The sequence below is a fragment of the Oryzias latipes genome, chromosome 24 (genome assembly GCF_053564925.1).
Source record: "Oryzias latipes strain Hd-rR chromosome 24, Olatipes_Hd-rR_3.1".
In the NCBI taxonomy this organism is placed as follows: domain Eukaryota; kingdom Metazoa; phylum Chordata; class Actinopteri; order Beloniformes; family Adrianichthyidae; genus Oryzias; species Oryzias latipes.
Window position 1 is genome coordinate 15,753,458 of NC_136260.1, and position 27,538 is coordinate 15,780,995.

At 37.2% G+C, this 27,538-nt stretch overlaps 3 protein-coding genes across 10 annotated transcripts; 2 read left to right on the forward strand and 1 right to left on the reverse strand.

Annotated features, from left to right (window-relative positions):
• The first annotated feature begins 216 nt into the window (after positions 1 to 216).
• Positions 217 to 7,554, forward strand: LOC101168338 (pro-opiomelanocortin B). 4 transcript variants are annotated; one of them, XM_020714658.3, is made up of 3 exons: positions 217 to 264; positions 5,846 to 5,959; positions 6,636 to 7,554. In XM_020714658.3, exons 2-3 carry the CDS (start codon positions 5,852 to 5,854, stop codon positions 7,209 to 7,211), a joined length of 684 nt encoding a protein of 227 aa, XP_020570317.1. In that variant the 5' UTR covers positions 217 to 264; positions 5,846 to 5,851; the 3' UTR covers positions 7,212 to 7,554. The 4 variants fall into 4 exon arrangements, with proteins under 4 accessions (XP_020570317.1, XP_020570315.1, XP_078799097.1 ...); XM_020714656.3 differs by lacking the exon at positions 217 to 264 and adding an exon at positions 3,996 to 4,134 and having other exon boundaries at positions 5,739 to 5,959; XM_078942971.1 differs by lacking the exon at positions 217 to 264 and adding an exon at positions 3,998 to 4,134 and having other exon boundaries at positions 5,812 to 5,959.
• Positions 7,555 to 8,596: 1,042 nt separating this feature from the next.
• Positions 8,597 to 12,659, forward strand: cep57l1 (centrosomal protein 57, like 1). 4 transcript variants are annotated; one of them, XM_004083509.5, is made up of 11 exons: positions 8,597 to 8,787; positions 9,886 to 10,051; positions 10,146 to 10,319; positions 10,392 to 10,513; positions 10,751 to 10,864; positions 10,942 to 11,019; positions 11,193 to 11,282; positions 11,374 to 11,445; positions 11,546 to 11,802; positions 11,883 to 12,027; positions 12,303 to 12,659. In XM_004083509.5, exons 1-11 carry the CDS (start codon positions 8,767 to 8,769, stop codon positions 12,501 to 12,503), a joined length of 1,440 nt encoding a protein of 479 aa, XP_004083557.1. In that variant the 5' UTR covers positions 8,597 to 8,766; the 3' UTR covers positions 12,504 to 12,659. The 4 variants fall into 4 exon arrangements, with proteins under 4 accessions (XP_004083557.1, XP_020570313.1, XP_020570314.1 ...); XM_020714654.3 differs by having other exon boundaries at positions 8,600 to 8,787; positions 10,131 to 10,319; XM_020714655.3 differs by lacking the exons at positions 10,751 to 10,864; positions 10,942 to 11,019 and having other exon boundaries at positions 8,613 to 8,787; positions 10,131 to 10,319.
• Positions 12,660 to 15,869: 3,210 nt separating this feature from the next.
• On the reverse strand, positions 15,870 to 26,884 carry cd164 (CD164 molecule, sialomucin). Of its 2 annotated transcripts, XM_023952856.2 has the most exons (6): positions 26,608 to 26,884; positions 25,645 to 25,716; positions 20,440 to 20,511; positions 20,017 to 20,103; positions 18,935 to 19,009; positions 15,870 to 18,852 (listed from the first exon to the last, which is right to left on the reverse strand). In XM_023952856.2, exons 1-6 carry the CDS (start codon positions 26,672 to 26,674, stop codon positions 18,695 to 18,697), a joined length of 531 nt encoding a protein of 176 aa, XP_023808624.1. In that variant the 5' UTR covers positions 26,675 to 26,884; the 3' UTR covers positions 15,870 to 18,694. The 2 variants fall into 2 exon arrangements, with proteins under 2 accessions (XP_023808624.1, XP_023808625.1); XM_023952857.2 differs by lacking the exon at positions 20,017 to 20,103.
• Positions 26,885 to 27,538: the final 654 nt, after the last annotated feature.

Here is a 27,538-nt window from a genome sequence, read left to right on the forward strand (position 1 = left end):
GATTTTAAATTTCATATTTCCTTAAAAAATTTTACTGTAGCCAATATATGCTATTTGCTTGAAATTTAATAAATTGAAAACTCTTTTGGTAGCGCTGGTAGCGTTGATGGTGTACGTGAACGCCTCATTGGGTCCAGACGCCTTCAGAGCCCCGCCCCCACTGTTCTGACATCAGAGTGGAGAAATCCCAGGAATGCGGGAATTCTGGGAGAAGTCCTCTGCGTTTAATGGTTTTCCAGGGGCCGCGGGAGACTCACGCACAAAGTAGGGCCCCCCTCTCTTTTTTATGTTCCGCCGTTGCGTGCTAACGACGCTGTGAAGGAGTAAATTCAAATAACCGACAAATATAACACGTTTTTAAATATATGTTGATCCATATTTATCCCAAAAGTACCAACAAAAAAAAGTGTTTTTTTGTATTATCTCTACTTGTTGCAATGTTAAACTTTTACACTTTTTCACACTTTGTAAAAAAAAAGGCCATTAAAAGAGAATTTCTTTTTTTAATTTAATAACTGTACTTATTTAAAAAAAAGTGTTATCTAGAACTACAAAAATAAAATACATTTTTAAAGACGTCAAACAAAGGATTTTTCCTGGATGTAAATATATATTTAATTTTTCAAACATAGGCCTTTTTTTACAGAACACATGCAGGGCTTCTTTGATTTTCTGCCTTTTATTGCTAAAGTTTGTCAGGATTTTTAACTGTCTCAGATGTGAAAACTGAAGATTATCATACTGTATTTGTGGACAAGTTGCAGCCTCTTGTGGCTGAAACAGCAAATGACAGCCATAAAAATAAGCAAAGGACATACTTTCAAAAAATACTGAAAGAATTTATAACATTAAATTCTCAAATACAATAAATTTAACCTGCCATAGATCAAATGTTTAAGGCTCATCTCTCTGAGAGCCTGCACGGGGGTCAAAAAGATGCTGGCTGGAGCCTATCCCTTAATTTTTTTAAGGCCAAAGGCGGAGTACACCTTGAATGCGTCACCACATCTATACAGGCCCATCAGAATTGTAGTGATTACAATAAATCATTAGAACAATTTTTTTTACATTTTTGCAAAAAAAGAAAAGGATGATTCAAAAACTTCTGCTGTAAAATCTCTAATATATCTGCTTTCTTTTGTTTATGTAGAGCTGGCTTAGGAGCACATGTTCAGTCCTGATTGATTTTACATAATGAAACCTTTAAACGGCAAAAAATGTAATTACACCCCAACTATGTAATTTTATGAAGAAAAACGACAAAGACGTGACGTTATTTTGATCGTTATTTTGATCATTTGATCGTTATAAGTGACGTTATTTTGATCATTTGGAACATAAATTTTCTGTGGTGTCGTGCCATGTGCTGCCGATACACTAATATTTGGGTAGAAAATTGCTGTAATTGTTTATATTTGGGGGAAAAATTCAAGAAAAGTTAACACAAAAAACATTATCTTTGAGCTCTAAACCACTGGAATCACACTTTCTTTAATAGACTTAAACCACTTGAAAATAATTTAATTAAACTTGGAAGTTTATTTATGAACTTGTTAGCCTGTTTTGTACATCATTTTTTTTTTTTTTTTTTTAACTGTGAGACACTTGGAAGAAAGACAAAAGCAGGCATGTGACACGTTATCTGATGTCTGTGTTTAAGCAGACCTGCAGAATTGAGGTCTCCTCACGGAAGGCCTCCACAATAAAGGCTTCCTTTTAGAGTCCACACCTAAAGTCCGATCGCGGTGCCGATAAGCTCAAAAACACGTTGCTTTTTGACTGTGACCCTGCTCTGACCTGGTGCCTCCTGCATCCCAAAGTGGGTCGGCGCTTGGTTTCACAAAAGAACATTTTGATTTCAGCATCTTATGCTATCAAAGTGGCCAAACACATTAGTCACATGCAAGGCTGGTGCTTTTAGAAAACAAACACTGTACTACACTCATAACTGAAACGATGTGAAAAAATGCCATTAAAAAAAAGGCATAGGAATTAAATTCTAAATTGTTGCAGTTTGAAACAAAACAATCCAGGTCAGATGTTATGCTATGTTTACTTTTTGTGCATTTAAAAAATCTTTAAATGTGTCATATTGTTTAAAAACTGAGTTATTGGAACTATGTTAATCAATACTTTGCATATTTTTAACAGAAATACCCAACATTGACTGGATTATTCACCTTAACCAGTCCTACAAGCACAATGCAGGTAAAATGATTTTAGGATTGAGTTCCCCCGACACATTTGTGAAATGATTTCTGAAAACTGTTTCCAAAACCAAATTCTCTTGGTTATGAAAAAGGAAATATCCGTGATTTTTAACAGCAAATGAGGAACCTGTCTTAGTAAACTGTTTGTGTTGACAATAAAAACTAACAGCAGATCAGTATTGCCATTCTAATTTATGTTTCAACTTGTGGACTTTATGAATTTATTTAATTAAATTTTTAAAAAAGATAGAGAAAGTCTAAATGACAGTTTGGCTAAAAATGTTTTTTTTTTTATTGGTTAGTTTTTTTTTAATACTAAATCTTTTGGTCATTTAAAAATATGGTTTTGCATAAAATAAAATAAAAATAAAAATCAAATTTTTTTACACCTTACAAAAATGAACTACGAACTCATAAATATACAGTATAGTAAAGCATCTCGACCAAGTATTGTCTTGTTCCTAGACATAAAAAGCAATTTGGAGAAAAAAGCTATTTGTTTTTAGCCCTTTATTTTATTTTTATTTTCATTGCTTCTACTCAAAATGAACAAGCGATGACATAGTTGTCGAATTAACTTCAAAAGCCCAGAGGAAAAGTTTTCATGGGTTTCCCGGTGTTAATGTTACTTTTTCTATTTGTTACTTGCTTTTTAATGTATATATTATTATTGCTATTATTATTATTATCATTATTCTTATTCTGTGTGTTTTGGGTGTGCGTGTGAGTGAGTCTGTGCATACTGCGAACTAGATTGTACTGTTTATTTGCTTTTTTTTTTTTAATTATTGCTCATCTACTATTTTAAACGTCTGATACAGAGGACCCTCTTAAAAACGAGATGTTGCATCTTTAGGGGCTTATCCTAATGTTTAAATGTTTAAATAAGTAAATAAATGTGTTGCATGGTCATTCTGCACAGTTATACAAATGTAGGATGAGTCAAAAAATGCAAAAAGGACATTTTAGTTAATACTTACATCTTTCGTTAATGATGACCAATATTAAATGAAACACTTGCTTAGCATTTCTTATCTTAAACTAATTTGAAACTTTATTGAATACTTCAAAAACTGTTTTAAAGGAAACCTCTTAGTCATTGTGTCTTACATCAAGAAGATTATTCTTCTCTGGTGCTTGAGCTACACTGATGCTTTTCTGTGTGCCTCGTCCTTGAGAGGTATTGAGACAATAACGCGTTCTGTATGTGCTTAGCAGCCAGCTGGTGCAGGTGGACAACACTTAAAACTGTCTTTCAAAACGCACACTTGAGTGCGTTTGTGTCTTTCTGACGTCTAACAAAGCAGTTATGACGTTTACCTGGTGATTCAGGTCGCCCTAATGAAGTTTCTACACAGGCAGACGTGCACACCTTGGAAAACAAGGACAACAATTGAATCACCTAAACCAATTTCACACACATCTTCTTAGAAAAGAAGCTTCTTCTCGTGTGTCGGATGTGAGAGATCAGGGCTGACCTTTGAGGCATCGGGAACCATAAAACCAATTCCATGGGACAACCTCAAATCAAAAGACTTTTATTCATCAGAACACCTAAAAGTTTCTGAGCTGCTTCTTAGAAAAGGGCCACAAAGACAGCAAGTTAACTTGCAACTTCACTTATGCTTAACCAATTTTCTGACCGTGAAGTGTGTGCGCAGGCTCACACCGACACTTTCATTCAGAAAGGAACAAGTGACGCCTCACCTCAGTCACTCCCAAAGTCCTTGAGACTCTTTGGTTCTTGCATCTATAAAAAAAAAAGAAAATCCTTTTTCCTCCTCTGAGGAGGCAGCAGCAAACACCCTTCTCCTGCCGAGCATTTGATCACAGAGAGGAAGGAGGAATAAGAGCAGCAGCGCCTCTAAATCTGCGGATAAAAGCAGGAAGAAAGGCAAAAAGAAAGGAAACACAAAAGAAAAAGGTAACAGATTTTGTTTGACATTAAGAAAAAATTACATTTTTGTGGTTTCTGGTTTTTCCTGTAGAAATAGACTTTTGTGTATTAATGGCTGAAGAACATCTGACATGTTTATTAGATGAACCAAGTCATGCAAATGAATATAAAAAAAGGGTTGTATTTTAGCAGTTTGTTTTGTTGCAGCTTTCTGCTGTAGATCTTTGAAGATCTCAGCTGAGTGAGTCAGCCGGAGAGACAAAGACGGTGACCCACCAAACATTCACTTCTTAGAGTAACGGAGGATGAAAGGAAAAACAATTTCTTAAAGAGTAAAATTTTCTCATCCCACAAAATACATCCACCCACTGAGAAAACTCTTTTAAACGTTTGGAAATAAAATTCAGAAATTTTTCACATGATGGAAATTTGAGTTATGGCAACACTGTAGGAGAAATTTATGGTTCTGGAGCAATTATTAGCCAAACAAAAAAGAAAACACAGGAGCAGAAAAATGCTCATCAACTCTGCATTTGGAGAGTTTAAGTACTCTCTTTGTCTCCTTTCAAAATGTCAGAGACACTGGAGATTAAAAAAAATCCCACAAACATTTATATCTTGCATTTCCAAAATAAACCTCACAGATATTGGCTGAAGAATCCTCCTTTGGTTCCTAGAAAATGTTCATTCCAAGCAAAACATGAATTGTCACAGTGTGTGGTTGGCTTTGAAAAAAATCTTCCATTTTTGGATTATTTATGAGAATGCCACTGTCCAAGAAGTTCCATTGGTTACTGCAGCCTCCACACGTTTTCACATCTTAGTTTATAGCTTTTTTTTGGAAGTCTTTCGACACAAAATTTAGATTAAAATAAAACAAACATAAAAAATATCAAAGGAAAACCTTTCCTCCAGACTTTTCTATTGCCAAAAAACCCCATAAAAGGTTTCTTGCAATGACAGATGATTGGAAGATCTTGGATGGAAGATTGACGTTTTTTTGGAAATATACATTTCTTAAAGCAGTCTTCATGGTGACAGGAAATTCAGGGCAAATGTTCAACAGCTTAACGCCTCACAGATAAACAGCCACATGAGGTGTTTGGAGCTTCATATGCAGACCTTCAGCATCAATACAACAAATGGAGAAGAAGCCTTTCAAGAAAACAAAAGATTTTGCTGTTTTTTAACACCAGGAATGCATGGACTGTAGAAGTTCTTTGTTGTCTTTGAATTGACACTCATGCAGGCCTTAAATTACATTTATTTGCTTTGTTTTAATTCTCTTTTTAAGTGTGTTGAAGTTAAGCTTCGGAATATCAACTTTTTCCTTCCGTGAGACCAGAAATGGGTCATTTTCCATCCTGATAAGGACTCCTTTCAATGTTGACAGAGAATAGATGTTTTGCTGATTAATAAGACCATCTGTTGCAGTGCGCAATTCTGATTGAGCCAGGAATGATGACTATTATTCAACAATGACAAATAGCTGCCACTCGTACCATTTCAGCATTTGGCATTTTAACAGAAGAGGTCTGGTTATATAAAGAGGGGGGGAAGGTGTTATGCAAGTGCAATGATCGGGAGACGCTAACTGTGTCTGTCTTCCCATAATTTCTCCCAACTTCAAGATAATCAGGTGAATGTACTCCCCCTTTGGGAGTCTTCTGTGTTGTGAAGAGACATTCCTCCCGCTCCTTTCAGCTGAAGAATCTTCTCGCATCCGTGTCACCCTCAGCTGACGATGGTGTCTCTTTGCTGGCTGTTGGTGGTTCTAATGGGATGCATGTGCGCCACTGGATCTACAAACAACTCTATAGTCAACGATCTGAACAGGAAAAACAGGATATTGGTGAGTCAAACCTTGTTCTTATTTTTGTAGGAAAAAAAAACAACCATTCTTTTTGAACCCAAAAACAAGAAACTTGATGTCATGGAGAAAACGCTCTGTGCCTTAAGTTGGTTCTTTATCTTGGAAGCAGTGGCTTAAAATTCCCCCCCTGAGTCTAATAAACTTTGTCCAGTATGTTTCAGTTATGCCAAAAAAATTCTCTAGATGTAATCTTGTCTGAACAATTTACAGTTAAAGTTTTAAGACAACGCAAACTGGATTCCCCTGAAGGATCTGGAAAATACAAATTTCACAACAGCAATATAGGAGGACTCTGTTGTTTTGCTAAAGGCCAAACAGAATGTTGTGCAATAGACATTACGTTGATTTTCTGTTTTAGCATTTTTATTGGTTTTATAAGAAAAAACGAGGGAAAAAAAGGGTCATCTATTTAATCATGTTTGGCTGTTGGAACTAATTCTGATGCAACTAAATTAAAAAATATAGACTGTTTTGTCAAACGCAAGCTATGAAAATTGTGTTTTGTGATTATTTGAATTGATTGAAACTTTATTGCAGATTCTTAGTCCACAATACAAAGGAAAAAAATACATGAGACATTGTATTTTTAGAAATCTTTATGAAAATGTTTAAGTTTTCAAGCAATTTTGAAAATGATTGGTTTTCTCTGGTGCAGGACTGCGTCCATCTCTGCATGTCTGGGATCAAACCTGAAAGCCCAGACCTTGGTGGGTCGGTCCTTCCACCTAAGAATATTGATGATGGTGATCTCTTACTTAGCATTTTTTTGGCCACTCTGGCTGCTCAAGACAAAGCATCAGAGTCAGATATGAACCGTCGCTCATATGCCATGGAGCATTTCCGCTGGGGGAAACCCATAGGACGCAAACGGAGACCCATCAAGGTTTTTGCCTCCTCTCTGGAGGAAGGGGACTCCTCGGAAAGGAGCTTCCCATTTCGGGTTCGCAGACATCTGAGCAGTGACAAGAATGAAGCAAAGGGGATGCACCATGAAGCAAGTCACAGAAACCTTGGTTTGCTGGTGTCCAAATTCCCCCCCAGAAAAGATGTACCTCTGCAGGATAGAAAAGAAGAAACCTACAGAATGAATCATTTCAGATGGGGGAGCCCACGTACATCCAAACGAAATGGCAGCTTTAGGAAGCTGTGGGAGGAAAGCTCTGAGGAGAATCCAGCCACGCTCCTCAAAAACATTATCTTCATGAAAGATGTGCAAAGAAAAATTGACTGATTATCATTACATGCTACTTTGCATCTTTATTTAAACTGCGGAAACTACCACAGCTGACTTTAGCGTGTTGTTGAATGTATTGTACTTTGGGCCAAATATTTGCCTCATTAAACAATAAAGGAGATGTGTTGAATAAATGGTTTGAATGACTGCTTTGAAAGTCTTGGTCTTGACTTCTTCAGGGTTTCTTTAATCTTTTTAATAAAAGATTTTATTTTCAGATATTATTCTATTCTGTAAACTAGCTTGTGAAAGGATGTGAATATTTGTAAATATTTCTTCAGTTTTTGACAGCAAACTTTTTAAAGGGAATATTAAATAATTTGCTTTCTGCACCAAGAAATATGACTGGTTTTATTTTTATGATAGCACGTAAATACAAAATAATTGAGGGCCCATCAGATGGTGCAAAATTCAAGTTATATTAAGAAAGGGTTTATCCCTGCTGAGTTTTCATACAAATAATGCGTATTTTTCGACCCATTGTTGTTCTTATTATGCTCTGATGTGCTCAACCTTTCCAACAAAGAAGCTATTGGAAATAAAGTAGTCATTACATAGTTTATCTGATGCCTCATGATCAATGGTCTTTGGGATATTGAGAACATTTTTAATGGTTTTAAACAACACATGTGAATTATGGCTGTTTGCTACGATTATGTTGGACAAACAGTCTTTCTTTGACTCTTTAAAAGTGGTCTGATATTGATGCTAAGAGTCCTTGATTTGAATAGATCTGTAGCTTTTCCTTCTTCCACCTGCGTTCAGGAGATGAAATCGGTCAGAATGAAAGTTTTATCCACCAAGGATCTGACCTTCACCAACACAGTCTTGGCTGGCACCGCGGCGTAACAAGGGGCAGCACCCTCAGATTTTGGAGTTTCACCCCACGTTGCTGCAGCCCGGGAAACCAGGAAGAGCGGGGAGGGAAGCCATCATCAAAGCCAACAACACGTGTAACCATTGTGCTCTCCTAGGCACTTTAACATTGGGAGTTGAGTCATCTAGACCCACTAGACAGTGCGCTGAACCTTTTTACACGTCAATGTAAGGGTGGGGTCATCTAAGATAGCACAAGGGTTAGGGCAGACCTCAGGTGGATCTTGGGAGCGCAAGGACATTAAAGTAGTATTTGCCTATTTGCTAATAAACAGTCAACAATACAAGCATGATGAATTACTACAAGAGTTTCTTGCTCTGAAAAGTTACTCTGTGCATAAAGCATAAACCTGCTAGGTATAACCAAAATAATCTAAAAAGCCTGTGATTTAAAAAAAAAAGTTTTTACTATTATTTTTGTGTGTTTCTAGTAAGGTGAGGCCCTTCTAGCGGCGTAAACTCTACAGCTTTGGAATCTATTGATCATGTTTGTGACGTCATCGTTTATTTTGCAGAACTGCGGAACCATCGTAAGTGGGAAACGGAGGGAAATTTAAACTGTTCGGACTGCTTTGCTTAAGTGTCAGTTCGGCAATAATCGACTAGCCGTTCGTACAAAATCCCCTTTTAACTTACACGAAGAAGCTGAGTACGGCTATAAATAACCAGATAAACGATGGAGGTGCAGCTTGATCAGGTAATATATGAAACTTGACCGTAGCAGCGAAGGTGGCTAACATGCTAGCATGTCTTTGTTTACTTTGGCAAACTAAGTTGATTTGAAGCTAAATTAATAGAACGTGTGAATTTCCCCCCTGCTAAATATTTTCAAACGCAAAAAAAAAAAAAAAATAGTGATACTTTGTGAGTGTTATTATGTTGTTTTCATTCGCAAAATCCATTATTTTGACATTTCCTGGACTTTTCCAGCGCACACAGCTGGGTTTATTAAGAAATGAGCATGGATGATAGGAGTCTAAATCAATTTAACTTTATCTATAAATTATTTTATATTAAAGAAAATGTCTTTCTCCTATAGCATAATTATGAAATTTTATTATGCATGATCTAAATGCCCTACTCGGATAAAATATGACTTTCTGTGTGTTACGAAATAATATGATCGTGTAAGCAAAGAAATAAATAAAAAGATAAGTTCCTCTTTTAAATAATGATTTGAACAACACACCTAGATTTCTGATATTTTCCTGTAAGCATACAAATGGTCTCATCTATGTTTACACCAAAGCATTTTTTAAAACATTTAAATGGAAATAAATGATTTATTTAAAGCATTAGTAGCAGACATGGGCAGATGCTTCAGATAAAAGTCAACATTATTCTCTTTGTTTTTTTTAACAAGGAGGGATGTTATTTCTTATTTTACAGCTCTAAAGCTTTCACATTAGTCCACGTTTTAGACATATCTATGTTTAACAGAGATCAACTGTTAATTAAAATAATTCCAATAATATCCTAATGTTTGAGTTTTAGGTCCCATAAACTAAAACATGTAAACAAATGGGTTTATTTGTTACCAGATCTGTCTATTACAGTTTAACTGATTACTTCCAGGTATCAACTTTAATAAACACAAATTATTTAAAAGAGTAACATGAAAATGTAAACATTTTAAAATGTTTTAAATAAAGTCTGATCTTTATAGATCTTACTCTAGGTTGTGGAAACTTGTTTAGGATTTTAATTCTTTTTTTTTTAGATTGTGTGTTAATAGTGTAAATATTTTTATTGTATATTTACACAGGCTTGAAAGGACTATATCTTTTCTCTGCAGAATTTAGACTCGCCCTCCAAAAACAGTTACATCGGTAGCTACTACCAACCTCCTGAGAGGATCCTGTCAGTATCAAGAGAGCTGCAGTTTCCTGCTCATTCAGCTGTCACTGCAGACCAGACCGACAGCCGTTCATCTCAAACCACGCGGAATCTGGACAGCAAAGGTTTGGCACGCCCTTTTCTCTCAGACCTCAGAATTTTGATTCTTTTTTTGGTTGCATTCTGTTACATGAACATGTCAAGTCGTTCTCCCCTCAGCTGTTGTAGATGCACTGAAAAATCTCCAGGACAAAATCAGGCGTTTGGAATTGGAGAGAATGCAAACACAGAAGACCTACCTTCAGGTCTCCCATGATGCTCAGAAGCAACCGCAGGTCTTAACATCAGAAACAGCAGCTAGTGTCCCAGCCACAGACTTCTCTGCCAAAACTGGTACGATTTTAAAACGGAAAGATGAGAAATGTATGTGCAATTTTTATTTCATTTTTTTCCTTCCCACAACAGATTTGGATTTAAAATTGCAGTCTGCTGAAAGTCGTTGCAAGATTCTTGAGAAGCAGCTGGAATACATGAGGAAAATGGTTGAAAATGCCAAGAAGGACAGAAGTGCCGTACTGGAAAATCAGGTAAAGAGCACTTTTATTAAAATAAAGGTGCTAAAATAAAAAAAACATATGAATTAAAACAGGCATTAATCACTTTTAGCGATGTTTTGACGTTAAGCAGTTAGTCTTTTAAACTAAAAACAATTGTCTCAAAAAAAGAAGAGGTCTTTGTTTGTCCTTCGTAGTTATTGGAGTGTAATTATAGAAGTGGCTAAGAAGATCTTCCTCATTTCTTGATTTAATTTTATTTCTTGATAGGCCTTGCTACAGAACCAACAAACAAGCAACTTAAATCACCAAACGCAGCAGGAGAAGCTAGAGAAAATTGAATCAGAGTGTCTCAAACTGAGCAGAACCCAAACTCTTGCAGAGGTAACATGAGAATCCTCTTTAGTCGTGGTTTGGGGTCATCCAAAGCTTAGTCGTACTTGATTGCTGGTTGCTTGCAGACGAAATTGGCGATTCTGGAGCAGAAGCTTCTGCAGGAAGAGCATGAGCGCAAACTAATGCAGGAAAAGGCAGAAGAGGTCAGCCAATGCATGCTTTATTCATCCAATATTTCATAAAGTCTTCATTAAAACAAAACAAAAGCTGGCAAAAAGATTCTGAAAGCCTCTATGGTTTGGGTTGTTTGTCTTTGTGGAAACACCATCATTTTAATTGCTTGGCTTTTAAAGTGCCACAATATTTACATTCATAGCTGCAGAGGGAGTTTGACATCAGTCTGCGACTGTCTGTTCCAGCAAGCGAAGAAACAAAGCCACAAAGGAAAACAAAGAAGACAGTTATGGTATTTGTTTTCATTCTAAAGTAAATGTCTTTTTTTTTTATTTAAGAAAGAAAACATCTTTAGCCATAGTAACTGCCATCTTTCTCATCAGAAATCATCTAAACAGCCTGAGCAGACATCATGCAGCCCCAGGAGAACAAAAATGCCCTTTGTTGCAGGAACAGTGAGTCCAAGATTCTTTTGCTTAAATAAATACTTTATCAAATGTTGGGGTGTTTTGGTATTTCTTCGAATCCTTTTTGTCATTATTATTCCTGTCACAGTCTACTAGTCCAAGCCATTCGGTCCACGCCAACGTTCAAAGCATCCTCCACATGATGAAGCACCACCATCCTCAGCTGTGTGAAAGAGTCAGCTCCTTGCACAAGCCTGGACGTGGAGCCAAGAAAAGCCTCCAGACGGATTTTTCTCCATCTTTAACCACTTTGCAGAAGTCAGATCGCTCTTCCACAGATTCATCTCTGAGCTCCCTGACAGATCTGCTCCTGACTCTACAGGATGAGCTCGGCCAAATGAGCTTGTGAGTCACTTGCTTCACTTCAGATTTCTTTTTTTTTTTTTTCTGCATTTATGAATGTGTGTAAATGGATGTTTTGTCAGTGAGCATCAGGAGCTGGTTCGTCACATAGAAGCTAGCCAAAGTGCACAACAAAAGCAGGAGCTGCAGAGAGATCTGGAAAGGCTGGAGGGGAGGATGGAGGAGAAAGAAGCTCAGATCACAAAGCTGCGCAAGCACCAACAGCAGGTACATGAATCTATACCGACAGAGACCAAGAGGCTTCAGTATAACAAGAAATATGTTTATCTATCGTCTGCTAAATATTATCAGTACTGTAGGTTTTTAAAATTTAAAACACAAAATGAAAATAAACACGAGTTAAAAGTACAGATAAAACAAAAAGAAGAATTTTACATGATCCCTCCCCTTGACAACACCTTATGTTGTGCATTTAGTTGTTTTTTCCCCCAACATTAGTGGGAAAAAATGTTGGAAATCTCCGTTTTTGTCTGCTTCCACAGATCCATAAACTGACCCAAAGCCAGTCACATGCTGAGGACCATACTGCCAAGAAGCGTTTTGTGATCAAGCCACCTGGTCCCTCCCCAGTTAAGGTCAAGCCAACTGCAAAAAGCCCAACTCGAAACAACCTGCAGCTTCTCAGGGAGACGAAGAAGTTGAGAAGCTGCCTGAAACAGGACGACATCTCCTGGGAAACGTAAAGTTGTCCCTGTCAGGCAGAACTGTTTTTTGTTTTTTTTTAACCACTGAATGAAGTACTCGGCTCTCCTCATTTCCGGGAAGACTTTTTTTAAGCAGCCTGGAGCTTTTCTTTTTAATAAATGAAATAAAATTTGTGTTGATTTATGTACCCATTATTAACCCCTTCACGAGTGAATTAATTTCAATTACATAAAAAAAACTACTCTTCAATGTTTTTGCCATTCAAGCTGATGCTAAATTAAATTGAGTCCTGGATAACATGGAACTTTGCACATTAGTGACATGGTATGAAGGTTTAAAGTCAGGGTTTGCATAAACATGAGACATACACCATCAGTTGTTTCCTAATGATAAAACTTGTGCAGAAATCCCACTTCAAATAAAATGGTAATAGCTTAGAATCTGCAAATTTCGTTGGGTTTTTTTTCGTTGAACAACCACTAGAGGGCAGTGCTAATGAATGCAAATAAATAACAAAATAGGAACACGTATTTTATGCAAGTTTAGGAAGGTTAGTCATGTTTTCATATAGCAAGTGTCAAATAAAATGCTTCAAATAATGTAAAACATTTGCATTAAAGCAGTAGAATTAAAAAAAAACTGGTCAAATGGATCTTTTTTCCAGTCTTCCCTTACTTATTAATTGTGCTATCCAAGGCACTTTAACATTGGGTCATCTAGACCCCACTAGACAGTGCGCTGAACCTTTTTTCTTCAATGATTTGTGATCTTCACTGGTGTCCATGGATTACATGAAATCCTCTTCACCTTTATGCACCTTTGTCATGGTAGGGAGAACACGTCACTGTAAGGGTGGGGTCATAGGATAGCACAAGGGTTAATCTGTTTTTTGCCCATTTTCTTTGCATTGCAACTTACGCTTTCCAGCTTTTCCCCCATTTTAACTCTCTGCTGCTCAGATGATACAAAATATTGTGTTTCTATGTTTTGGCTTTATTTATTAGTCAGTCATTTGTATAAGTTGAACAAACATGACAGATGCTCACTTTGTCAGGACTTAGTTAACATTGTAGTTACATCATAAGAAACTACTACCACTAATTTGTAGGCTACAACAATATAATTGAAACTAAAAACAATAAAAACACGAATTTTTAGAAGTTTTTTATTGAATGATTCAAAAAGTCTGCATACTCTTATGATAGCTGCAGTTTTGATAAGCATAGATAATTGCACATTTTGGCATAACTTGTAATTGCATTGAAAACTGGAAAAATTAACCCAAATCAACAGAAGTCTTACTGCCATAAAAATCGAATAATCTAAAGCCTTAAATTCAGATTAGAGTTTGCAGCTGCAGGGATGATCCAATAATCAAAATATAAGTTACAATATATTTCACCCTCTGGTTGCAAAAAAACACGTTTCTCCTATGGATTTTATATTTGCAGAAGACAACAGATGGCTGTTATAGTTGGTTTCTACATTCAGATCATTGTGTTGCTAACATTTTGTGGAGCTGGTATCCCTGGAATGAGTCTACTGCAGTTAAATGGGCTGAGCAGATCCGTTTAGTCTAATGTATTGTTTCTCTGTGCAGCCATATTAGATTACAAAGCCTGACTGGACCCAATCAGGTTAGCTAACAAGTCAGGATCTCTCCCTGACCTCAGAGCATCATCATCCCCACATGCATTCTCCTGATTACAAACTAAATACCTTTTGACTATTTCTGTGGGTTTAGCCTGAACATGTTTGATAAAATGATTGATTTATTCAGAATTTTTTAAATGAAAACCGCCAGCATCTGCATCTATATTGCAAATAAATATATTTTTTAAAGCAGAACAGGATATTTGACTCAAAAGGGCAGACACTACACCACAGTGCAGAATAAATGACATGCAACAAACATGCACAATTGAAATAAATATTTTCAAGTTAAATTTTAATCGAATTACTATGGGAGGAATTTAAGAACAAAATGTCAATTGTCATTGAGAATACAATAAAGAGTTTGTAAGATCTGTACATACATTTACTTTTAATATATATATAAATATATATTTAAAAATATATATTTTGTAAAAAAAAAAAAAACAGAATTTCCAACAGAAGTCAAAAGAATATAGCTCCCTTCTGGGACCAGCCTCTAGTGGTCTTTTGTGGAACTGCAACATTTCGTGTTTGCGTGTTTGCACCAACAAGGAAAACCAAATTCAGAAGAAAATAGTAAACTTTTTTTGAAGGTCAAATTTACAACAGGTTTCTTGTAGATCAATTGTCTGAAACATATTTATACATTAGTGTGCTAATTTTAAATCCCAAAATGTGTCGAAATCCACTTTGTTCTATTACATTGTATTGAGAAGGATGGGGCTGTGTGTAGTGATTAGCACGGTTGGTTCAAAGCAAGAAAAATTCTGGTCAATTCTGGCGTATTTTGTTTGCAGTTCCTCATGTGTACTTTTGGCCTTTCTCACACTATTCTCAGGTTGATTGGCGACTACATTTAGTTTTTTTTTTAAATTCATATCACCCTGTAGCTGGGATAGTTTCCAGCCTATCCTGTCACACAAAAAAACAAATAAAACAAGAAATGTCTTATTCTAACACTTCAAGGGCAGTACTGGTAATTTTTTTTTTTTTTTTTAAAGCTTCTTAACTTATTTTTGTCAAATAGCTGATGTTAAACATTTTAGCACTAAAGAAAACACTGCAACGCACCCCTCACTCAAGAATGTGGTCAACGGGAGCAAACGGATTTCTTTTCTGCAACGTAAGCAGAGCCTTGCCGTGACCCCGGGAAGCTGCATCCTGCGAGGCTCGCGCTGACCACTGGTGACCCTGGAAAGGAGGGTCACCACAGCTGTGTCTCCGTTGAGGTTTTCCCATTTTCCTGTTGATGTGCATTTAAATTGGCTTCTTTATTGAAAATTATTCTCATTTATTCTACTCCTGTTCTAAAGCCCTTACTGCGGTTAAACACCATTTCGTACCAATTAAAAAAAAAAAAGTGGCCAAACTAAATGAAGGGCGAGTCATTGCTTTGGGTTTACACATTTTAAAATGAGTCACTACTGTAATAAAAAGAAATGAGGAAAAATACTAAAAGTAAAAAGGGTACAAACATATTTAGAATATTTATAATTTTTGGCTTAAAAAAAAGAGGTAATCTTTGAATTTAATTATTTATTATGCATAATCAAAAGTATTCATTTTCATTTATAAGAGCAGGTTTCTGTTCATCTTTTGTTTTAATACAAAAGGCGCTTGTCGACCAAGTATCACTTACAAGCCCAATAAAAGTGGAGCGCCACCCTTTGTTATGAGGCAGAATGTATTCACAGACACTGAGCCCCACCAGACCTGCTTTTGTGTTCTTGAAGAAAGTGACACCACACTTTTTTTTTTTTTTTACATTTAAACTTTATTGGTTTTAACATCTTGAAACTAAAGGCAACAGCAGGAAACAAGGCCACAAACTGAAAAGGGGCATAGAAATGAGGGAACAAAGGAAGCAAACCAGGAGGCATTCTTACACTGTCCAGTGGTAACATATGGCTGTGTGCAGGTCAAAGTGAGGAAATACAAAAACAATAATAACTCATACCAACAAATACAGCACTAAGTGGATGCACTCAGCAATAAAGCCACAAAGCAAGAAAAGGGATAAGCCAATTCACTTCCGGCCTGAAAACAGCGAGCCCCCCACGACTAAACGCACATTCAGGTTCAAATGTATAATAAGGCCAAACCAAAGCAGAGCTGAAGTGGAGGAATGCTGCGGCGTAAAACACGCGAGACGATGCTCAGGCTGCGACCTGCATTCATTTATCCCAAACTGGCCCGTCTGGACAACGTTTTAGTGGCTGTTGTGTAGATTGGATTGACAGAGTTAAGGCTGAGTGTGACAAAAATGTGCATTGAAGCTGAACACACACATCCACTTTCACAGGGATCCCAAAGTGCTGAGTATTCATCACTGATATTTAGCCGCGTTAATCTTTAACACCAATATGTAAAGACGTTAACTGAATAAGGCACTTTTCCCTCAAAGAGATGCACAGACTGTGAGGGGAGAAGAAACACAATGGACCCCAGGTTTCCATGGATACAGACATACCCCAACGTGCCATGTTGGGTCCTCAAAGAAATGCAGCTGGTAAAAAGTAAGGAAGCAGGCGGCAGGAAGCGCCGTCCACGCAGCAGCTGGGAATTATGCTGAAAAGCTTTATCTTCATTCAAGTGGCTCCACATGCAGAGCGAGTGAAACTAAGGCCAAACTCCACAGCCCACCCAAAACACGCGTGTTAAAGGCAGGTTAACGGTGAGCAGCAGAAAACACGCATTCCCAAACTATACAGGCCAAAACAATCTATTGCATTCATTTGGTCAATATTTGGAACCATTTATGCTTAATTTCTGATGTTATCCGTCCTGCGGTTGACCCACAAACACACATAAATGCCGGCTAAACGAAGAGAACTTTGGCTTAAAGCGCACAATTTCCAAAGGCATTCCTTTAACTATGTAAAAAAAAAAAAAAAAAAAAAAATCACAAATAATAAAGCTTTTTTTTTTTAAGTCATAAGCAGGTAAGTAGTCCAAGCATCTGGCATGCTCTTCAGGGGAGGGGTACACAGAAGGCAAACTTCTAAGGAACAATACTTCATTTTCACCTTTTCGTGAGCAGAAAACTGGAAAATGAACAAAAGCAGGACATGGCTGGCTAAGGGCAGAGCAAAGAATTGGCAGCGAGCTGGTTAGACGGCTAAACTTGAGCTTCAGAAGTCATCTGCCCTTCTCCAAGAAATCATTTACATCGCAAAGTCAGACGTACAAAGATCATTTGACAGGAGCAACACTTGTTTTTTATCTAACTTAAAAGCACTCAAACGATCACCTTCGTTAAATTAAGCCCGCTGGTTTTCAAGTATAATCTCAAGATAATCCAACTTGAAATAAATTCCCCGCCAGCTCATTATTCATGTTTCCCAAAGCCCCATTTATGCCAAAGGTACAAAAACATGAATAATGAAATGGGATGAAATTTGGAGAGAGGCTTGCAAAGCTGCAAAAATAGAAAATTCACACAAAGTGTAGCTGCATCCAGACTCAGCGGGGCTTTTGTTAACCGTCTGTATTCAACAATAAAAGACTCCTCAGTCCAGCTGGAAAACTGGAGCTCCCGCATTTCAGCACAGGGATGCCTTCAAAACAACTGGTGAAAATATGGTAACCAAGACGTGAAAAGTCCTCCTCTTACTCCTTTACTGAACATTAAAGGCACTTCACCGGCCACAACAAACCCCCTTTCAACAGCCGCCAGAAAAATGTCTTCCGTTTCTGAAATATTCTTTGACCTTCTCATATATTCTACAGAAAAGGTCAGCTTCCCATTCCTAGTGCGCACAAATTCAACAATTAGAAATAATAGATGGGAGAGTTGTGGATCTGAAATGGATTCAAATGATTTATTGCCTTCAGCTGCTCGAGTAGCAACAAGGATTTGACACTTGCCCTCCTTTATGAGGCGAGAGATTTCCCAGGGGAATAAAAACAATAATAATAATGCAGAAGGCCAAAAGAACAAGAGTCCTTCCAGCTGTGGCATCAGAAGATTAGGTGCTGCTTTTACTCTTTTGAAAGAATCCCTCCTTCATTTACATCATTCATGTCTGCACAGGAAAAAAAAAAAAAAAAGGAAAACCCAGAATTTTGGCCAAAAAAAAGCTGCTGTGAATCATCATTCAAGAATAAATCTGAACTCATTGTGTCTCCAAATAAGACCCAGGAAAGTGACTCAACCAATGACTGCCTCCTAAATGTGATTGATAAAAAAGGCAAGAGCAGAGGGGTTGTAAAAAACAAAAAGCCCATTCAATTACTGCAGAATGCTTTCCACAAATTGACTAACATGATGGCGGCTGGGTTTGCATCCAGATGACGCAATCCATTGGTTCTAGATTTAAATGCCTGTCAGCAGAGATCTGTTAAATTGTGCAAGTTGATAGGAATTATTCATACTTGCTGGTGTGGCTACAGTGCAATGGCAGCAGTGATGCGGGCTAAAATGAGCAGGTGCCATGAAAACAACAAATACTAAAAGACATTTTTTTTTTTTTTTTGAAGAGTTGGAAACACCGAGTCCGCTCGGATGCGAATGTGCTGAATGGAAAGTTTTCTCTGGAAGGCTCTGCTCGGAGGCAGAATGATTCCAACCACTTCAAAGGGTGTGGTAGTTACGGTCCTTGGATTTGCAGAATTTGTAGAGGAAGAAGATCACGGCCTGTAGGCCCAGGACCAGCACTATTCCACCGATGAAGCTGGCGGCGTCAAACGTGGAGGTCTTCGGAGGGTCGACTGAGGGGGAGTTTGTTGCAGCTGAGGCACAGAGCAGCACAGAGACCATTTAACACGTTTGCACGAGCTCAGATTTACAACGCTGATTGAACCGTTGACTTACTTGAATTAGCCGGTGTGGAAGTGGAGTTGTTGACAGTGGGAGCTGGTTGGAATGTTGTACCGACTGTTGCATTCTCTACAATAGTGTCACAGTGAGAAGACATCCATCACTTTAAAAAGTACACCTTTCACGATTCATTTAAGGTGGTTTTATTGATTTAACAGCTTCTGTCTCAAATCTTTGGACCTCTTTTTAAAAAAAAAAAGAGGTGAATTTAAGAGGAAGGGCCCCACAGATCTGCATGGGGCCACAACAGCATGAGAAAAAGGTTCTCAAACCCAAAAGAAAAATGTGTGTTCTTGTTTTTATGAACACACTGGCCCTAATGTTTGCATACAAACATCAGGGCCATAACCTGAGGCCAGATTTGCTTTAATGTCTTAAAATCTTCATCCTTGAAAAAGGTACTGGGACAGCCAAAAGGTGAATTGGGATTCACTGCAATTTATAAAAAAAAAAAAGAAAAAACTCATTTTGAACCATTACTATCATGCAAAATACTCAAATTATACTTCAGTAACTAAAGTAGGAAGTTGTTCATTTAAACAAGTGCATAAAAGAGTCTTACTTAGAATCAACTTCTCCTTTTTGAACTGTATTGGCTCTTTTTGCTTAAAAAAATGTCTCATGTTCTTCCAGATGACAAATTTTACTAAGGAGATTAAGTCACAAAAGGTAAGAATGTAAGGTTTTTAGAGTGTGTAAAAGCAGAATGATAGAATCACTGGAAACTACAAATGTACAAATCTAAACGTATTAAGGATAAAGTTTGGTTTTCGGACTTTTCAATAAGGCAGCTTGATAAAGACCTGAACATTTTATAAAGAGACAGCAGCAGCCGTACTAAAAACTTCTTAGGTCACAAGCATGACCACATGTATGCTGGTCATTTCCTCTGTTAGTCACAGATTAGCACACATAGACTTCTAACATCACACCCTAAGGCTTGCAGTGACTTATTGAGGTGAAGTAAAACTTGGTTCTAATGAACTGTCGAGTGTTTTATAGCACCAACACTGAAGTGGACTACAGAAGTTGCATAGAAGAGGACAAACCGGGCCTTTTTAGAAGAATCCAGTTACCTGTAGTAGAACTGTTAGAGGAAGCGGTGGTGGGGACTGGAGTGGGAGGGGAAGAAGCTGAAGCCGGGACTGGAGTGGACGGAAAAGCTGAAGACGGCACCAACATCAAGACAAAACCCACAAAAAAGAGCAAGACAAACCACCCAAAGAACAAGGTTAAACCCAAAACAGCCTTTTACATGTTTTGTTGTTAGCTTCTTTTTTATTAATTTTGCAGACAGCACACAGACGACACAAACACCAACATTTCTCAAACTGGTCATTAAGACCATAATTAGACCCAAACTGAATCTGCAGAGAGCCCATAATCAATGTTGGGATAAAAAGTACATCATATATTAGAGACTGCTGATTCTTTTGGGGTCTAAAAGAAAAGTGTTGAGCAGAGCTGTTATCTTTCTGCACAGCAAGCGGTGAACTGACCTGAACAGCTGGCATTGGTGCAAGTGTCGTTCTCTCCAGCAAAAGTTGCGTTTACACAACCAAAAAACGAGACTGAAACACATACAAAGAGACACAAAGTTGTTAAAATTATGCATTTGATTTATGCTAACAAAATAATACAGACTTTGAGGGTTTTAGGCACAGTTTGTCTAAAAAAAAAAAAAAATGTTTTCCTTAAAAATCAAAGAAACAAAAAAGATAATCAAGCTTCTTGAGTCATTCTGGAAAGAAAAGAGAAAAAAAGCCCAGAAAGTCACAAATTCATATTCATATTTTTTAAAGACAGATCAATATTTTACATTTGTAATATGTTTCTTTAAAAAAGCAGGAATGCCCCTGCAGGATTGTGTCAGCAGCTGCAGATTGTAATGAAAAAATGTCCCAATTTTGTATTTTTTTTTCCAAAAAGCATTTCAGGCAGCCTGATCAGCTGCAGGATGAGAGCAGCAGAGGAACGGCATCAGGCAGATAAAGGTCCATCTGTGGAGCTAAAACCTCTAGATCGATGACATGATGTCAATAAGAGAACATGGGATACCGGCTCTTCTCTGAGGACTTGGATTAATTTTGGGCATGTAGAAATGCAGGAGAAAAATCAGATGAACACAACCGAATGGCTCAGTTTAAATCAAATGTAAAAAAATTAAATCGTGACAGCCGTTACATACGCTTGCTTTGCAGCAAAGATCAGGGATCAATTTCCATTTTTAATTAAAAATATTTTAAAAATTCAATCATATTTAAGACATGGTGAAGTCATTTGCCATCAAACAAAACTAATAACAAATGGGTTGGGTCCATAACCAGAACGCCCCCGATTGCTAACTAACTTTCCAAAAAGCTAAATAAATCAACTAACTAACTAAAATAACTTCATTTTTGCAATTACAGGCTTCCATCAGTTAGCATCTTAATCAAGCAAATGGTTGTTTCTGTTTTGTACATCCTGTATTTGTGTGTTGTTGTTTTTTTAAACCTAGTGTATTCCATTTTGCAGGGGTTTATCTTTACCCGGGATGAGATGGGACTTTGCCCGTCCATCAAGTCTCACCAAGACTCAGGAGACTCTGAAGAAGCCGCTTTATGCTCAACGCTGCTGCAGCTTTATGCACAACTTTGACGAGAACAGATTCCGCCAATTTGTGTCAGTTTCAAGCCCTGAGTCACGGTGGCGGAAAAATATGGCATCATTGTGGAGCATTGTGTTGGTCAGGATCTTGTGACTATGCTCTCCTTTCACACCCAGTTATAAAGCTACACACACAAACACACACAGAGGTGCTGCTGCTCGACCTCAACTGTCACAAGATTTTTTAAAGAACTTCGTTAAACGACATTCCATCGTAAATGGGACACTAAACAAGAAAACTTAAATGAAAAGCTTTATGACCCTTTATGAAACACACATTTAAACTGCATGTGTTTGAATGCTGTCAATCAACATATTATACAAGTTGAACAAAAATATTTTTCAAAAGCTTTGATATTTGATGAGTTTCTTTTATACTTTAGGGCTATAATAAACCAGAAAAATAATTTACAAGCGTAAACTATATGTAGATTTAAATAACAGACAATAAACGTAGCAAAAAAAGAAGCAAATATTGTGGAAAAGCTTGTTTCCCTTTTATAGAATTTAAATTTGTTTGATAAAAATTGCTGTACTTTCCTTCCATTTTCCCTGTAACTGGTTAATTTAACAGAAACGTGGGGAGGTGTGCATTTTCCTTATATGAGGGTGAAATCAGGAGTCGCGTCTTCGGTTTGTTGAGCACCTGGTGCAGCTTTTTATGCAATAACCGAAGGTAATAATTCCCAACGGACAGATTCCTGAAAAATCCACTAGCGTCAACACAAAGTGGCTCTGCAGCAGTTGCAGAGTTATCAATGGAGGATCATTTAACAGCCTCCATATAAGGTCAGAAATGAGTCACCGGCTTGTGCGACATTTTCCACAGAGTCTAGGCTCAGAGTTGGACTTTTTTTTTTCCAGATTGTGCATCGTCATGCTCTGACCTTGAATCAAAAGCCTCAAACAAGCATGTGCTTTGCCGTAATCACAGGTTTGTGAAACCAAAGCCAGCATGGCGTCCGTGTTGCTTTCAATCAGTTATATGAAGCTTTAGTTTGGTCTTCCTTCATTTGTTGTTTTCAGTTAAAAAGCAGAAATCAAACAATACTTTCTGCTGGCCAGCTTAGCTTTGCACAGCTTTTATGTGGGCTATAAATATGCATCACTGCTCTTTTCTTTTCTTTAAAGCTACAAATAACCCTAAAAACCACAGAGCAGAATCCTTTTCTAACGAAATAAACCCGTGTGTTTCAATCTAAGACAAAGACTTAATCAGTGAAAGGCAAAATGGTGGGCCAATAACCCCATACGTGTGCGTCCTGACACTGCTATGTGACCACTGAACCATGTGCTAGTAGCCTGTGAGATGTTATCTTGCAGGCAGCTGCTACAAGAAAAACTCACGCTCACCATTTGCCAAATTAGTGACATCATTGTCACCATGCTGCACGCCGCCATCGCGCTCCAACTTAAGAGTCAAAAAGCAAACTGTCACATTAACCTCGACCCTTCTGACTGAAGAAAAATGACAGCTTACAGAAACGTCCTAAACCACAGAGTTCTCTGGTGGAAACATTTATTTGCTACCGTGATGCTGCATTTCAGAACAACCACTCAGTCTGAGCTGACCTTTCTGGGTGAAAAGCAGTAAAAAATAAATAAATAAAGATTATGCGGTGAGCTGGTTTCACACTGCAGGGTTTTAGACTACGACCAGGAACTTTATTCCCGACACGTGTCATTACAATTTATTAACAGCTTTAATGTGTTAAACCACAGTAAAGTGCTTTTTCTGGGCGTTTTATGCCCCAAGTCAGCAATAATGAGATTAAAAATTGATGGAAATAAACCCTGCAAGAAAAAAACCAAAACAAAAAACCTCAAGATCGAGGAACGATGTTGGATAAAAACAAGCAGAAATGATTTATATTTCCAGAAATCTGCATCATTTCATTCAAGTTAAACGTTATAGGCTGCAGCCAACTTCAGATAAATGTACCCATAAAGGGAAGTCAAGCCATAGAAACCAGTAGAAAATAAGATGGTACAAAAGATGTGCAAAAGAATAGAGGAATACTACAGATCAGTCTTAAATCAAAAAATAAAAAAAATATTTGAATTGGCTAAAACAGATCTGAGGCTAAGCATGAAAGAAGGATAAAAGGCAAACTGCTGCTTTAACCTTTAGTGGTCTATGGCCTTTTTTGAGAGCTTTTTTCTATTTTACTTTTTTTTTGCATTTATCAACTGTTTTTGTGGCAATGCTTGATCTTTTCATACAATCTTTCCAAAAAAAAATAAAAAATTTATGAGAGCCAAAATTGTCTTTTTTTTGGTAAAAAACAAAACAAATTTGGGATCAAACAGTTTTTATGTTTAATATCAAAAGATCAACCACATGGAGACAAAATAAAAATGTATAAATCCACAAACGGAGTAAAGACGATGTAAAAACTGAGATTTGTCTAAAGAAAACAGACGAAGCTCCCAAAGCTCCGGTCAAAGTTCCAAGGATTTATTCCTAGTGGTTATGGCAATTATGTGTCATAACTTGTGTTATGTTTTTTTTAAACTGTCAAAGCTGGAAAAGCCGTAAATTTTGATAGAAGACTATGCCGTCAGGGTCGGTGTCATTCCTACGTCATTGTAAACGGCGGATGTGATTCACTGCTGGGTTTACTATGGAGCAGTTTGACTCCTTTGCAGCAAATGAACTGCTCTGCTTTAGCTATGATTAAATACTCAACTGAAGTGTTTTATGATCTTACTTCTGGAACGACTGAATAATTTAATACTTAGTGCCACCAATCTACAGCTTTGAGATCATAATGCTGCCTGGACACGTGTGCTTTGTTTGTTTTGGTGTGTCTGAAGCATCTTTAGGAAGTTTAAAGTACAAGAAACACGTGTCAAAAAATAGAAAGACGACAAGAGAACCTACTCATCTAGTCCTGCTCGAATGAAAAGAGGCACACAATGTTGCTTTTCCTGCTTGTAATTCTCGCAGAGGCATTTAACCCTTGTGCTATCTTAGATGACCCCACCCTTACATTGACGTGTTCTCCCTACCATGACAAAGGTGGATAAAGGTGGAAAGATTTCATATAATCCATGGACACCAGTGAAGATCACAAATCATTGAAGAAACAAGGTTCAGCGCACTGTCTAGTGGGTCTAGGTGACCCAACTCCCACTGGTAAAGTGCCTAGGATAGCACAAGGGTTACCACAAAGCAGTAGGTGTGTTTTCTGATCAGATCTCTAATAAAGTCTATCAGTGAGATATCAAGGCTTCAGAAACCTAAAATACTATCATTACTGAGATCGTCTTTGATCCAATCTGCACACCCTTTCCTCACACTTTATCTTCACATCCCAAGAGCGGATGGTGCAGACTTCCTGTCGTACATCCCCTTACTTCCCTAACTTACTGACCATCTATACAGGCTTGGTAAATTGATTCGCCTCATTTTTTTTTTTACAGATTAAACTGATTTATGAACAAATAACACAGACACTTTGACGACAAAAGCACTGTCAGCTTTTTTACTATAAATCTTGTTTGACAATGACAGCTGCTTGAAAACACACTGATCCTCTTCTGAACAATCAAAAAGCATTAAATCACCAGAGAAAGATGTGAACATCATATCATTTTTATGGCACGTCCTAATAAAAATCTAATATTGAATAATATTTATAACTGCTCTTTCAATTTTCAGAACAGATTTTTTCTTATTTTTAGCACATAAAATTACTTTGACCCAGACAGATTTAGTAAAACAATAAGTAAAACCATAAAATATCAAATTCATATTAAATTTGTTTTATTTACTTCAAATTTCCACTTAAGTTGACTCAAATAGAAAATTAAACCCTTATCAGATCCTTTTTGTGTTGCAATTGTAATAAAATGAGACATTTTACAAAGTTCATGCACTGTAATCAGGTAAAAAAAAAAATTACAAAAATTTAAAAAAGCAGAAAGGTTTGGTAACATATGAGTCAGTTAGCTAACCTGTTCAGATGATCACATGTGAAATAGGATTACTTTACACACAATTTAAGAGACAGAAAGCTCAACAATGTGTCACATATTTAGGAGATACTCACTTGCTGTGCAGTTCGCCCATTGGCAGCCACTCGTGGTTCCACATTTCTCACACGACAAAGAGCTACAGTCATCTGGAAAGAGGTCCAATTTAGACTTTCAAATTAAATGTCTTCAAATCTCCAATTAAACATTACATTGTTCAATGCAAAAAAAGCCCTAAATGATGATAATCAGATAAATAATAAACTTCTGACTTCTTTTTTATATTAATTAATGATTTTTTTTATTGGTACTTTAGTTTTATGGTTAATGTAAACATTTACCCAATTTACATAATGAGTTACCAATCTGTTAAAAAGGAACTGGGAATCTGTAGACTTCACAATAGTATGGTCAGTAACATGATCTACTGCAAAATCTGTGACACGTCATGGAAAACAAATATGTATAGAAGAAAGGTGGTTTACATGTGGATTTGCTTGAGAAAATACAAAATGAAAGAAGGGGGAACTTCAGGGAAATTTAGATCTAACATAGATCTAAAAATCATACAACAGGTGGTGGTGGGGGGGGATTTCCTTCAGAATAAAGAAAAAGTCAAATGTATATGTAAAGTTATTTTCAAAATAAATGTCTTAGAAACAATCAAATAACGCAACAACTGACAAAATATCGATTTATGTAAGGCTGCATCAGTTTGGGTTAAAATGTCCTTCAGCTAACAATAAGTCCTTGTTTTCTTGAAACTCACTGTTGCAGACGTGATACACAGTTTTGTCTTCAGTTCAAACTGCTGGTTAGCGGGCTAAACAAGCTAAAACTGGATGATGATGTGTGAGAATAAGGCTGCCAAACAGAAAATTGTTAAATATTTACAATAAACTATCATTTTTAGATGGGATTTTTTTTCCTTTTTAGAATAATAGGTAGATATAAAATACAAAGAAAGACAGGCCGCTAAAAGTCAGTTTAGGCATAAATTAGCTGCTAGCTTGGCGGGGAGAGGTAGAAGGAAAACTTACCTGCGTTTAATGCCTCGGCGCCAATCAGCGCCACAGCCGCGGCGAAAAACACCACCTTCAGGAACATGACTGAGGCCGACCGACTAACAACTCCGCTACTGCGGCGAGACGAAGATGTGTGCGTGGAAACGTCGAGAAGGAAACTCGGGGGATTACGCGGCTCTCTCCGCGCTCCTCTGGTGTTGCGTTCCTGGTGAAGAAGGCTGCTGTCGCTGAACGCTTGCACTTCCTACTTGACAAGTCATGTGGGGGGGGCAAAACAACAACCTAATTATACGTCAGAGACCGGAAGTGACAGAACTAAGGAGCGCCAGGTGTGTCAATTTTAAAATTGAATTTCTGCGCCTTTTCCTTTTTCTCCAATTTCTGTTGATGTTTTTCAAAATATTATTTAAAACATATAATTATGTTTTAATAATATATATTTTATAGGATAGTTATTTTCTTGTTTGTTTGCAAACTGGTCCTATTGTACAAGTCCAAATCATAGTACCTACCTTTTCAATTTCTGACTGTGTTTTGTTCGTTAACATTTCATTTTGATTTCTATAAATTACTTTTGTGTTCCAAAATGTGTTTCCCTTTTTGTTTTTTCTGGAAACACAATGAAAATCCAGAAAAGGTATAGGTACTCTGGGATATAGCTGATTGGATGATGACATTAGTCCAGTGTTTTTCAACCTTTTTTGTCCCACGGCACACTTTAACCTTGACTCAAACACTGCGGCACACCAGCATCCAAAATTTTTGAAAAAGGAAAAACTCAGAGTCTGTATTGATGCACAGCCCCTCCACAATCTCAAATGCATTTTTGTGATAATTGTGGCAGAAAAAGCTGGAAGTTGCAGCTGTTTTTTTCTAAAAGTTGTAATAAAAGTTAAGTTAAAAGATTTAAAAACGGATGTGTGTTCGTTGTGGTTTCAAGATGGTT

Coding starts and splice junctions, on each gene's coding strand:
- cep57l1 (XM_020714654.3), top strand. CDS start 8,767: ATGGAGGTGCAGCTTGATCAG. Junction 10,865..10,941: donor GAACCCAAACTCTTGCAGAG/GTAACATGAGAA, acceptor GGTTGCTTGCAG/ACGAAATTGGCGATTCTGGA. Junction 11,283..11,373: donor AAACAAAGAAGACAGTTATG/GTATTTGTTTTC, acceptor CTTTCTCATCAG/AAATCATCTAAACAGCCTGA.
- LOC101168338 (XM_020714658.3), top strand. CDS start 5,852: ATGGTGTCTCTTTGCTGGCTGTTGGTGGTTCTAATGGGATGCATGTGC. Junction 5,960..6,635: donor ACAGGAAAAACAGGATATTG/GTGAGTCAAACC, acceptor TCTCTGGTGCAG/GACTGCGTCCATCTCTGCAT.
- cd164 (XM_023952856.2), bottom strand. CDS start 26,674: ATGTTCCTGAAGGTGGTGTTTTTCGCCGCGGCTGTGGCGCTGATTGGC. Junction 19,010..20,016: donor CTCTAACAGTTCTACTACAG/GTAACTGGATTC, acceptor ACACTATTGTAG/AGAATGCAACAGTCGGTACA. Junction 18,853..18,934: donor TTCCACACCGGCTAATTCAA/GTAAGTCAACGG, acceptor TCTGTGCCTCAG/CTGCAACAAACTCCCCCTCA.